Source organism: Papio anubis, chromosome 4 (assembly GCF_008728515.1).
Source record: "Papio anubis isolate 15944 chromosome 4, Panubis1.0, whole genome shotgun sequence".
NCBI lineage: Eukaryota > Metazoa > Chordata > Mammalia > Primates > Cercopithecidae > Papio > Papio anubis.
Window position 1 is genome coordinate 149,310,848 of NC_044979.1, and position 13,839 is coordinate 149,324,686.

Genomic DNA, 13,839 nt, shown 5'->3' on the forward strand with positions numbered 1-13,839 from the left:
TTTTTCTTTCCTATCATTCTTACTCTCACTGCTGAAGTCAATAACAGGTAGCTTAGAAAGTCAATGGTAAAAAGTACTCTTTGCAGTGTAATTTGGGTTTGGATATATCACCTCTAAGATTCCATCTAGCTCTAAAAAATCTAAGAGTCTTGCCTTATGGAAATGTTATATAAGATAATCAAATCAGAGGTGAGAAATGGGTTTATGAAGAAAAGTATAACAAAGCTAAAGATAAATTTTACATATTTACAGATTTAGGTTAGGCTAATTCTTACACAAACTAATTATACTGATGATAGCTTGTACATCGTGGATCGTAACGATGTCAATATATTCTTAAGTTTTACATTTACTTAATCCTCCTCCAAAACTCCAGAGGCTGCCATGGTCCTCATTTTGGAGATTTCTAAGGTCTCTTCTACAAAGTCTCTGCTTTTTCTGTGTCGTTTGATGAAGACTGATATGGTTATTCAGTGAGAGAACTAGATTCCGGGATTCCTAACAATAGGTCCACTGTTTATTCCACAATGTTGTGCTGACTTATACACTAGTTCCCCCTTACCTGCAATTTTGCTTCCTGCGGTTTCAGCTACCCGCGGTCGACCGTGGTCCAAAAATATTAAATGAAAAACTCCAGAAATAAACAATTCATAAGCAAGACACAGAGATTAGGTGTCTTGCTCAAATTAAGACAGAAGGTAAGTGACAGAATTTGAATCCCATGCTACTGCTGTTTCATGTCAGAGAACAACTAAGCTCTTAAACATTGTATCAAGTGTGTAGGAACAAGTACATTGACTTAGTACTGACTTACTGGAAAGAGGAAAGTGGAAAGAGGGAGTGGCTCACTCTCATTTACTGATGCTTGCTTCTTCCCCAATACTTGCTCTCCTCCCTTGCCCTGTCTTAAACAATTCTGGGTTTCAGGCAAGCCACTTACCCTTTCTGAGTTTTATGTTTTTCTCCTGCAAAATATAGTTAAATTTACCTATTCTCTTATCTTTCAGGTCATTTGTGAGCTCAATTTATATAATGCCTGTAAAAGTAGTTTATAAATTGAAAATAAATAAATTTAAATATTATCATTAAAGGCTATAAAGATGAGACTGTGCCTTAGAGGGATAGACTGAAACATCTTCAAACTGAATTTGCATTTTTGAGCCATGGAATCCCCATGTTTCATAGAGATGTTTGAGGTCAATCAGTTTTTTCCATTATGGGCTAGATGATTCCTTCTAGAAAAAAGAAAGCATAGAATTCATAGAAGAGACCTTAGAAATCTCCAAATTCAATTCTTTCTGTTTAGAGATGAGAAATCTAAAATTCAAAGAGTTCAAGTATCAGACTGTGAATAAAGACAAAAATCTGTCTAGCACTGAGGTATTTATCATCAAATTCACTAGCCCATTTACCATCAAATTCATTAAGGTTATTTGAACCTCAGTAGCTGATAGTTCTTGGTGTATGACCTTGGTTTGTGTTTCCTGTGTAAGAGCTCAGTGCCTCAGTCTTTTTATCCCTAAAATAAGGATAATAACTATAGTACCTTTCTCATAGGGGTAGTTTTGAAAATTAAAAGAGATACAAAGCCCTTAGGGCAATGCCTGTCACATAGGATGCTATTATCACTGTTAGTGACACTTGCAAGACAATGACAGCTTTGGGGAATTTGCCATTGTGTTTTCTTACTAATCTTCACGAGAATCACATTTGTATAAAGGCTGCATGAAATTATGATTCTTTTAAAGGCTAGAGTGGTTTTCCTCTTGGGAAATATTTAGCCCTTCTGTGGAAGATCTGAAATAAGTTAGCAGCCCTCTCAGAGGGACACTGAGAGAGTTAGTATCCCTTTCTCTGAGAAAAAAAAATAATTTCTCTGTGGGTTTTCTCAACAAGAAATCTCAGTTTTACTACGATATTACAGAACATTTTAGGACAAGCTGAAATAATGGAGAAAATACTAGGGCTCCCAGTAAACCTATGGATCTAGAACTTAAAAACCTCTCCAATTTGTGTAATCCTCCATTATACTTCTCTCTATTTTGTTTATTGTTGGCTTATAATTGTGGATATAAAAACACGGACTGTCTTTCTCTCCAGCTCATGCTCTAAAGCGAGTCAGTGCAGTCAACTCCAGAACTAGACCAAAGGACAAAATCCTGGAACAAAAACCTAGGTGAGTATCAGGAAATGCCAGGCTCACTGGGATTATGGACTGATTAATTACTTTTTTATAGCATTTGAACACATCCTATAAGAAAGATCCATACATTATGATGGATATAAAATGTACTTAGTGGTTTCCAATTCTAAACTACAAGTTAGATGGATGTGTCTAAATTTTTAAGTGAGATGGATGAGACTTAGTTTTGGAAACATATGTTCATTAGACTCCTCGCTATTTCTAGCCAAATTCTAGTGGTAGAAATTTAATCTGATTGCCAAAAACATCCCCATCCCATAGCATTCATAGACTCTACAGATGAGAATGTGAAAAATAGGCTTTGGACATAAACATTTCATGATGGATTGGGATGATTATCAAGACAGGGTATGTGACCTGGACATACAGACTCGGTATAGGACCTGAAGAACCTGCCTAGAAAAATAAGAGAAAGAAAGAGAGAGGAAAGAGAGGAAAGAGAAAGAAAGAAAAGAAAGAAAGAAAGAAAGAAAGAAAGAAAGAAAGAAAGAAAGAAAGAAAGAAAGAAAAGAGAGAGAGGAAAGAGAGGAAAGAGAAAGAAAGAAAAGAAAGAAAGAAAGAAGAGAGAGGAGAGAGAGAGAAAGAAGAAGAAGAAGACGAAGAAGAAGATGAAGAAGACGACGAAGACGAAGAAGAAGAAGAAGAAGAAGAAAGGAAGGAGTAGAAAAGAGGGCAGGAAGGAAGAGGGGAGGGAGACAGAATAAAAAGGGTAAAACTTTGGTCCTGATTGGATTTTGTTATATTATGCTTTTTTTTTTTTGTAAGTGACTAAAATGAATAATGATTGAAGCAAATTAATCTAATCAGTTTTTTCCCCAATGTTTCTTCCCTCAGTTGCCTAAACAGAAAACCAAAAGACAATAGGAAATAATAGGAATAAACAGCTTATAGGTTGGGTCTGGTGGCTCAGGCCTGTAATCCCAGCACTTTGGGAGGCTGAGGCAGGTGGATTACCTGAAGTCAGGAATTCAACACCAGCCTGACCAACATGGTGAAATCCCGTCTCTACTAAAATACAAAAATTAGCCAGGCATAGTGGCATGTGCCTGTAATCCAACCTATTTGGGAGGCTGAGGTAGGAGAATCGCTTGGGAGACAGTGAGCCGAGATCGTGCCACTGCACTCCAGCCTGGGTGACAGAGTAAGATTCTGTCTCAAAAAAAAAAAAAAAAAAAAAAGAGAGAGAGATTATAAAATAAGTGCCTAGATCTTGTAATTGCTAAAATTGAGCGTTGTGACAGATTAAAGGGAATCAAGCACTTTAGGATCCAAGAGCTCAGATACTGGCAGTTTTGACCTTGAATGAAAGAATGAGTCTTGAAATAATTATTTTTTAAGAATTGGATATACCTAAGGATGTGTGGATGATGTAGATGTTACAGGTTGGAGATTTGTGTGCATACCAAATTTAGCTGACTCAGTAGGTAAACTAATAATAAATCATTCCTCCTTGATCATAAAGACCTTGGACTGCTTCTCTTTGTCTGTTATCTTAGTGTTTTTATACTGTCTCATGGCTTTAAATGCTTTCCATACACTAATATCTCCAAGTTAATCTCTCTAGTCTGGATCTTTCCTTGAACTCCAGGGTTGAACCAGCAACTGACCCTCTCAGCATCTCCCCTTTAATGTCTAAATGACATCTCCAATTTATATGTCCCACAAAGGATTCTAGATTTTCCTTCACCACACACAAACCTGTCCCACATACGATTTTTTTCCACCTTAGCTAACGGCAATGCTATTCTTCCAGTTGCTCAGTTAAAAAATATCTTGCAGTCATCTTGACCTTTCTTACTCTACATCCAATCTATGATCAAATCCCATTGGCTCGATCTTCAAAATATATCCAATAATCCAGAATTCACCCACCACTCATTGCCTTCATAGCTGTCCCCTTTGTCCGATCATGATTATTTTTCACTTGCCGTTATTGTAACTGCCTGCTTACAGGCCTTCCTGCTGCCATCTTACCCCATACAGGCTATTTGCAACATAGTATACAGAGACTTTCTTTTATAAATGCAAGTCAGAGAATATTGGTTTTCTGCCCAAAACTTTCAAAACATTCACCTCTCAGAGAAAAATCTGAGGTCCTTACACTGACTTGTAAAGCCCTATAGGACCTGGACCTGTTTACCATTCTGATCTCAGAACCCTAGGAAGTTCACCCTTCATTACTCTGTCCAGCAACCCTGACCGTTTTCTGTTTCTGGGATAGCCAGGCATGCCCCAACTTCAAGGCCTTGCATTTCTGATTCACTGCATGAAGTATACTTTGTTCAGATAACCATATGGCTTGCACATCCACCTTCTGTTGGTGTTTGCTTAAATGTTGGCTCATCAGTGAAGACTTGCTTATCCACCCTATTTCATATTTCAACACTTCCTACTCCTTTCCCAGCTTTGCTTTGTCATACTTCTTATTAATTTCCATAAAATTGGGAAATTTACTTGTTTATTTTTTATTTTGTCTTCCTCCTAACTCTGTATTATAAGGTTTTATAAGGGCAGGATTTTTTGTTATTTGTTCCATTGCCATCAGCTAGAACACCAAATGGCACATATATAAGTATTTGTTGAATGGATGGATAAATAATTAGAGACTGAAAGAACACTGAAAAGTTTTCTGATCTATCATTTCTTTTATTTTTTGGCCACTGAGACTTAATATATTTCATTTAAATGAGTATAATCTTTTAAGAGTCTCTAAGAAAAGATAATCCAGAAGCAATGAAACATACTTTGAAATTCATTTGCTTTGGGGTATGAATCCTAAGGAGCATATCTGCCCTTGTATAGTGTCACTGTGCACTCAGTAAATAACTTAAGAAAAGCTTAACATGTAAAAATTAATCAATATTTTTGTAAACTTAATCATTTCCTTTCCCCTACAGTAAATCAATTTTCCTTATTTATACGATCACTGTTAATATAATATCTAAATTGAACCCTTGAAGTTTCTGTAAACCAATTTTGGGAAATCATTCCTTCTTTTTCTCCCTAAAAAAAGAATTCCAGTCCCTATAAATATTTGTTTACAAAATTGTTTTTTAAAAAAATTCTAAGTTGCATCAGCTCAAATAAAGAATTCAGCAGAACATGGTGCTGCACGCCTATAGTTCCAGCTACTCAGGGGCCAAACTGGGAGGATCCATTGAGCTCAGGAGTTTGAAACCAGCCTGGGCAACATAGCAAGACTCTTGTCTCAAAAAAAAGGAAAGGGAGGAAGAGAAAAAAGGAGGAAGAAAGAAACAGAGAGAGAGAGAGGAAGGAAGGAAGGAAGGAGAAAAAAGAAAGAAAGAAAGAAGAAGAAGGAGGAGCAGGAGGAGGAGAAGGAGGAGGAGGGAAGGAAGGAAGGAAGGAAGGAGAGAGAGAGAAAGAAGAAAGAAAGAAAGAAAGAAAGAAAGGAAGGAAGAAAGGAAGAAAGGAAGGAAGAAAGGAAGAAAGGAAGAAAGAAAGGAAGAAAGAAAGGAAGAAAGAAAGGAAGGAAGGAAGAAAGGGAGAAAGAGAGAAAGAGAGAGAGAGAGAGAGAAAGAAAGAAAGGAAGAAAGGAAGGAAGGAAGGAAGGAAGGAAGGAAGGAAGGAAGGAAGGAAGGTAGGTTGGTTGGTCCAGGGCAAGATGACCAGATGACCGAACAGGAACAGCTCTGGTCTGCAGCTCCCAGTGAGACAAACGCAGAAGGCAGGTGATTTCTGCATTTCCAACTGAGGTACCTGGCTCATCTCACTGGGACTGGTTAGACAGTGGGTCCAGCCCACAGAGGGCACGCAGAAGCAGGGTAGGGCATTGCCTTACCTGGGAAGTGCAAGGGGTCTGGGAACTCCCTCCCCTAGCCAAGGGAAGCCATGAGGGACTGTGCCATGAGGAATGGTGCACTCCAGCCCAGGTACTACGCTTTTCCCATGGTTTTCACAATCCACAGACGAGGAGATTCCCTCAGGTGCCTACACCATGAGGGCCCTGGGTTTTAAGCACAAACCTGAGCAGCCATTTGGGCAGACATCCAGTTAGCTGCAGGAGGTTTATTTTATGTATGTATGTATGTATGTATGTATGTATGTATGTATGTATGTATGTATTTTGTACACCAGTGGTGCCTGGAACACCATCAAGACAGAACTGTTCCCTTCCCTGGAAAGGGGGCTGAAGCCAGGAAGCTGAGCGGTGTTGCTCAGCAGATCCCACTTCCATGGAGCCCAGCAAGCTAAGATCCACTGGCTTGAAACTCTCAACTGCCAGCACAGCAGTCTGAAGTTGACCTGGGATACTTGAGCTTGGTGGGAGGAGGAGCTTCTGCCATTACTGAGGCTTGAGTAGGCGGTGGCCCCTCATAGTGTAAACAAAGCTGTGGGGAAGTTCAACTGGGAGGAACCCACCTCAGGGCTACAAAGTCACTGTAGCCAGACTGCCTCTCTAGATTCCTCCTCTCTGAGCAGGGCATCTCTGAAAGAAAGGCAGCAGCCCCAGTCAGGGACTTACAGATAAAACTCCCATCTCCCCGGGACAGAGCACCTGGGGGAAGGGGCAGTTGTGGGTGCAGCTTCAGCAGACTTAAACGTTCCTGCCTGTCAGCTCTGAAGATCTCCCAGCACAGTGCTCAAGCTCTACTAAGGGACAGACCGCCTCCTCAAGTGGGTCCCTGACCCCCGTGCCTCCTGACTGGGAGACACCTTCCAGCAGGAGTCGACAGACACCTCATATAGGAGAGCTCTGGCTGGCATCTGGCAGGTGCCCCTCTGGGACAAAGCTTCCAGAGAAAGGAGCAGGCAGCAGTCTTTGCTGTTCTGCAGCCTCTGCTGGTGATACCCAGTCAAACAGGGTCTGGAGTGGACCGCCAGCAAACTCCAGTGGACCTGCGGAAGAGGGCCTGGCTGTTAGAAGGAAAGCTAACAAACAGAAAGCAATAACATCAACATCAACCAAAAGGATGTCTACACAAAAACCCCATCCAAAGGTCATTAGCATCAAAGATCAAATGTAGATAAATCCACGAAGATGAGGATAAAACATCACAAAAAGGCTGAAAATTCCAAAAACCAGAATTCCTCTTCCCCTCCAAAGGATCACAACTCCTTGCCAGCAAGGGAACAAAACTGGATGGAAAATGAGTTTGAGGAATTGACAGAAGTAGGCTTCAGAAGGTGGGTAAAATAACAAACTCCTCCGAGCTAAAGGAGCATGTCCTAACCCAGTGCAAGGAAGCTAAGAACCTTGATAAAAGGTTACAGGAACTGCTAACTAGAATAAACAGTTTAGAGAAAAACATAAATGACCTGATGGAGCTGAAAAACACTCCATGAAGCATACACAAGTATCAATAGCCAAATTCATCAAGCGGAAGAAAGGATATCAGAGGATGATCAACTTAATGAAGTAAAGCATGAAGACAAGATTAGAGAAAAAAGAATGAAAATGAATGAACAAAGCCTCCAAGAAATATGAGACTATGTGAAAAGACCAAACCTATTTTTGTTTGGTTTACCTAAAAGTGATGAGGAGAATGGAACCAAGTTGGAAAACACACTTCAGGATATTATCCAAGAGAACTTCCCCAACCTAGCAGGACAGGCCAACATGCAAATTCATGAAATGTGGAGAATGCCACAAAGATACTCCTCAAGAAGAGTGACACCAAGACACATAATCATCAGATTCACCAAGGGTGAAAGAAGGAAAAAACGTTAAGGGCAGTTAGAGAGAAAGTTCAGGTTACCCACAAAGGGAAGGCCATCGGACTACCAGCACATCTCTCTGCAGAAACCCTACAATCCAGAAGAGAGTGGGGGCCAAAATTCAACACTCTTAAAGAAAAGAATTTTCCACGCAGAATTTCATATCCAGCCAAACTAAGCTTCATAAGTGAAGGAGAAATAAAATCCTTTACAGACAAGCAAATGCTGAGGGATTTTGTCACCACCAGGCCTACCTTACAAGAGCTCCTGAAGGAAGTACTAAATATTCAAAGAAAAAACTGATACCAGCCACTGCAAAAACATACCAAAATGTAAAGACCATCAACACTATAAAGAAATTGCATCAACTAATGTGTAAAATAATCAACTAGCATCATAATGACAGGATCACATTCACACATAAAAATATTAACCTTAAATGTAAATGGGTTAAATACCCCAATTAAAAGACACAGACTGGCAAACTGATTAAAGAGTCAAGACCCATTGGGGTGCTGTATTCAGGAGACCCATCTCATGTGCAAAGACATACATAGGCTCAAAATAAAGGGATGAAGGAATATTTACCAAGCAAATGGAAAGCAAAAAAAAAAAAACAAAAAAAAAAAAAACACAGACTTTAAACCAACAAATATCAAGATCATCCTCTTAAAACAGACTTTAAACCAACAAATATCAAGATCAAAAAAGACAAAGAAGGACATTACATAATGGTAAAGGGAGCAATGCAACAAGAAGAGCTAACTATCCTAACTATCTATGCACCTAATACAGGAGCACCCAGATTCATAAGTCTCAAGTCAAGTTCTTAGAGACCTACGAAGAGACTTAGACTCTCACACAGTAATAGTGGGAGACTTTAACACCCCACTGTCAATATTAGACAGATCAATGAGACAGAAAATTAACAAGAATATTCAGGACTTTAGCTCAGCCCTGGACCAACTGGACCTATTAGACATCTATAGAACTCTCCACCCCAAATCAGCAGAATATACATTCTTCTCAGCACCATATCACACTTCTTCTAAAATTGACTACATAATTGGAAGTAAAACACTCCTAAGCAAATGCAAAAGAATGGAAATCATAACAGTCTCTCAGACCACAATGCAATCAAATTAGAACTCAGGATTAAGAAACTCACTCAAAACAGTAGAACTACATGAAAACCGAATAGCCTGCTCCTGAATGACTACTGGGTAAGTAGCGATATTAAGGTAGAAATAAATAAGTTCTTTGAAATCAATGAGAACAAAGACAAAACATACCAGAATCTCTGGGAGACAGCTAAAGCAGTGTTTACAGGGAAATTTATAGTGCTAAATGCCAACAGGAGAAAGTGGGAAAGATCTAAAATTGACACCCTAACATCACAATTAAAAGAACTGCAGAAGCAAGAACAAACAAATTCAAAAGCTGGCAGAAGACAAGAAATAAGTAAGATCAAAGCAGAACTGAAGGAGATAGAGACACAAAAAACCCTTTTAAAAAATCAGTGAATCCAGGAGCTGGTTTTTTGAAAAGATTAACAAAATAGATAGACCGCTAGCCAGACTAATAAAGAAGAAAAGAGAGAAGAATCAAATAGGTCCAATAAAAAATGATAAAGGTAATACCACGACTGATCCCACTGAAATACAAATTACCATCAGAGAATACTATAAACACCTCTATGCAAATAAACTAGAAAATCTAGAAGAAATGGATAAATTCCTGGACACATACACCCTCCCAAGACAAAACCAGGAAGAAGTCAAATCCCTGAATAGGCCAATAACAAGTTCTGAAATTGAGGCAGTGATTAATAGCCTACCAACCAATAAAAGCCCAGGACCAGACGGATTCACAGCCAAGCTCTACCAGAAGTACAAAGAGGAGTTGGCATCACTCCTTGTGAAACTATTCCAAACAATGGAAAAAGAGGGAATCCTCCCTACCTCATTTTATGAGGCCAGCATCATCTTGATACCAAAGTCTGGCAGAGACACAACAAAAAAGAAAAATTCAGGGCAATATCCCTGATGAACATAATGTGAAAACCCTCAATAAAATACTGGGAAACCAAATCCAGCACCACATCAAAAAGCTTATCCACCATGATCAAGTTGGCTTCATCCCTGGGATGCAAGGCTGGTTCAACATACGCAAATTAATAAACATAATCCATCACATAAAGAGAAACAATGACAAAAACCACATGATTATCTCCATAGATGCAGAAAAGGCCTTCAATAAAATTCAACAGTTCTTCATGCTAAAAACACTCAATAAACTAGGTATTGATGGAACATATCTCAAAATAATAAGAGCTATTTATGACAAACGCACAGCCAATATACTGACTGGGCAAAAGTTGGAAGCATTCCCTTTGAAAACTGGCATAAGACAAGGATGCCCTCTCTCACCACTCCTATTCAACATAGTATTGGAAGTTCTGGCCAGGGCAATCAGGCAACAGAAAGAAATAAAGGGTATCAAATTGGAAGAGAGGAAGTCAAATTGTCTCTGTTTGCAGAAGACGTGATTGTATATTTAGAAAACTCCATTGTCTCAGCCCCAAAACTCCTTAAGCTGATAAGCAACTTCAACGAAGTCTCGGGATACAAAATCAATGTGCACAAATCACAAGCATTCCTATACATCAATAATAGACAAACAGAGAGCCAAATCATGAGTGAACTCCCATTCACAAATGCTACAAAGCAAATAAAATACCTAGGAATACAACTTACAAGGCATGTGAAGGACCTCTTCAAGGAGAACTACAAACCATTGCTCAGGAAATAAGAGAAGATACAAACAAATGGAAAAAATATTCCATGCCCATGGATAGGAAGAATCAATATCATGAAAATGGCCATACTGTCCAAGTAATTTATAGATTCAATGCTATCCCCATCAAGCTACCATTGACATTTTTCATAGAATTAGAAAAAACTACTTTAAATTTCATATGGAACCAAAAAAGAGCCCATATAGCCAAGACAGTCCTAAGCAAAAAGAACAAAGCTGGAGGCATCACTCTACCTGACTTCATACTACAAGGTCACAGTAACCAAAACAGCATATAAAGACCATGGAACAGAACAGAGTCCTCAGAAATAACACCACATGTCTACAACCATCTGATCTTTTACAAACCCGACAAAAACAAGCAATGGGGAAAGGATTCCCTATTTAAGAAATGGTGTTGGGAAAACTAGCTAGCCATATGCAGAAAGCTGAAACTGGACCCCTTCCTTACATTTTATACAAAAATTAACTCAAGTTGGATTAAAGACTTAAACATAAGACCTAAAACCATAAATACCCTAGAAGAAAACCTAGGCAACACCATTCAGAACATAGGCGTGGGCAAAGACTTCATGAGTAAAACACCAAAAGCAATGTCAACAAAAGCCAAAATTGACAAATGGAATCTAAGAAGAAGAAAGAATATGAGAGAGAGAGGGAGAAAGAAAGAAAGAAAGAAAGCAAGGAAGGAAGGAAGGAAGGATGAAAGGAAGGAAGGAAGGAAAGGATGGAGGGAGGGAGAGAAGCGGGGAGGGAGGAAAGAATACTTTGGGAAGATCACCTCAGGTCCAATATGTCATATTTTTATCAACACAACCCAGAGTCAAGCCCAGTTTTTAAAGAATACACTAAATTTTTCAAATAAGAAATTTCAAACGACTAAATAAATCATATTTTATCTAATGTTTGAGAAGCCTATTATAATTTTTCCAATTAATTGGCTATACTAGTGTATTATTTTCTATTCTCCCTTTCATTTTTTATCTGCTTTACTGGTTGGTAAGATAATATCACATAGAGTTTTCCTGACTTTTCACTCTAAATTTCTATTCTTTTCGAATTCTCCAATCATTTCCAATTAGTGCAGAATTAAGACAGATTAAGGATTGGGGCCGGGCGTGGTGGTTTATGCCTGTAATCCCAACGCTTTGGGAGATCACTTGAGGTCAGGAGCTCGAGACTACCCTGGCCTACATGGGGAAACCCCGTCTCTACTAAAAATACAAAAATTAGCCAGGTGTGGTGGCGTTTGCCTGTAGTCCCAGCTACTCCAGAGGCTGAAGCAGGAGAATTGCTTGAATCTGGGAGGCAGAGGTTGCAGTTAGCTGAGATTGTGCCACTGCATTCCAGCCTGGGTGACAGAGTGAGACTCTGTCCACACACACACACACACACACACACACACACACACACACACGAGTGGGATTGGAAGATACAAGCCGGCAGGAACTTTTCAACAAATAGAGGCTGTCTGTAATGGGATCTACTAAAATAGAATATAATAAGTCTTTCTCATGAAAAGGTTCATGGGAAAACTGTCTAGTTGCCTATCAGGAATATGTTGAAAAGGAGGGGTAGGGGGGTTGGACCAAATAATTTCTGAAAAATTTTCTCTCAAAGTTTAAGAATTAGAGTTAGTTTAATGACATTATTTTTCCAGCAGGACTAAAATACTTATTTCAAACTGTTACCACATTTTTTTCTAAATTTATATTATGCCTATTAATTACTTTCTTAAATCTCTATCACTGTCTTCCCTGAATAAAATAAACTGGAAATTTTATTTTACTAGCTAGGCTGCCCTCTTTTGTCTTTCATGCGCAACACTGAATCACTTTTGTCTTCCCACATATACTCCAAACTTTTAAATTTCGTGCTTAGCTCAGAGACAATGGTTTCAACATGTTGATTTTACATATTTTATACAAAATATGTAAATAGATATTGTGCGAATTTTCCTGAGAATTTCTCAAGGACAGAACAAGACTCATGTTTAAAATTTCTCTACTAGAATTAAATAGTTTCTCTTTTAAAAAATTCAAATAAAACCTGTTATTCACAACAAAGTGCCTAGAACCAAATGCAGGGTTTTTTTGTGTGTGAAAAAATGATGAATAACATTTTCGTTTGAAAATCAATAGTATCCAATAAATTACTGGTTTTTGTTAGTTATATCTAATTAGGAAGGCTTAATTCCCTTTTAACTGTTGGATTTCATAGCATTTTATGTTCAGCTACATTAAGAATTAATTTTTGGCTTGGTACCAATGCTAAATTTGCTTATCCAAACAGAAGCCAGGCCAACAGCTTGAAGGATGAAGACAATAATTAACCCAAATCATACACCAGGAGCTATTCCAATGAAAGTGTCCATTAAATAGTGTGTCTTTCTCTGATGCTGAGGCTGATCCTGCAAAGGACATGCACTGCAACCTCCCACAGAATGTTTCTGAATACTAGTGCCAGAGATAGGACGGGAAGAACTACCAGGCTGCCCAAATAAGGCGTTTCTTATTCTGAAAATTACAGTGGAAACCATGAAGAAACAGGGGTTTATCATAATCTGCTGAGAGGTGTGTACATCAGTTTAGCATTTCTAGAGGTCAGTTTAACAGGAGATGCATCAAATGACTTGTAATTGATCACGTCGCATGTTACTGCGTATGGGAATCTAGTACAAGAGGCAATAAAAGACCTATGAAAAGAATGGTCATTATAGCAATAAAGTACGAAAAAAACTGCAACCAGTATAAGCACTGACTTTGTTAAATAAATCATATCATGGTAAAATGATAAAATATTATGTTATATTATAAAATATAATGGTGTTGTAGAAGAATATGTTTTTTATAAATTGAGTTACAAATGTGTAATTTTCTTTAAAAGTATGAACTGGTTATAGAGCAATATTATCAATATTAATACTGACAATCAATAATTATAATATTGATATATAATATCAATATAAGATAAGAGCAATAGTAATATGATATATCTATTATACACATTATATAATATAATATAAGAGCAACATTAACAATATTATCATACCACACACAAATAGAGGCAAGACTACTGAAATATTCACAAGCGTGTTAGCACAGATTGTCTCTGAAATGTAGGATTGTAAATCTTTTCTTCTG

General features: G+C 38.3%; 1 protein-coding gene across 2 annotated transcripts in view; it reads left to right on the forward strand.

The window, feature by feature from the left end:
* The window catches only part of LOC101025582 (multidrug resistance-associated protein 1-like), a 93,250-nt gene that overhangs the window by 52,647 nt on the left and 26,764 nt on the right, over positions 1–13,839 (forward strand). For both annotated transcript variants that reach the window (XM_021935571.2, XM_031665667.1), the window contains exon 16: positions 2,101–2,176. In XM_021935571.2, coding sequence (XP_021791263.2) covers positions 2,101–2,176 — 76 coding nt within the window. The remainder of the gene's footprint in view (positions 1–2,100; positions 2,177–13,839) is intronic.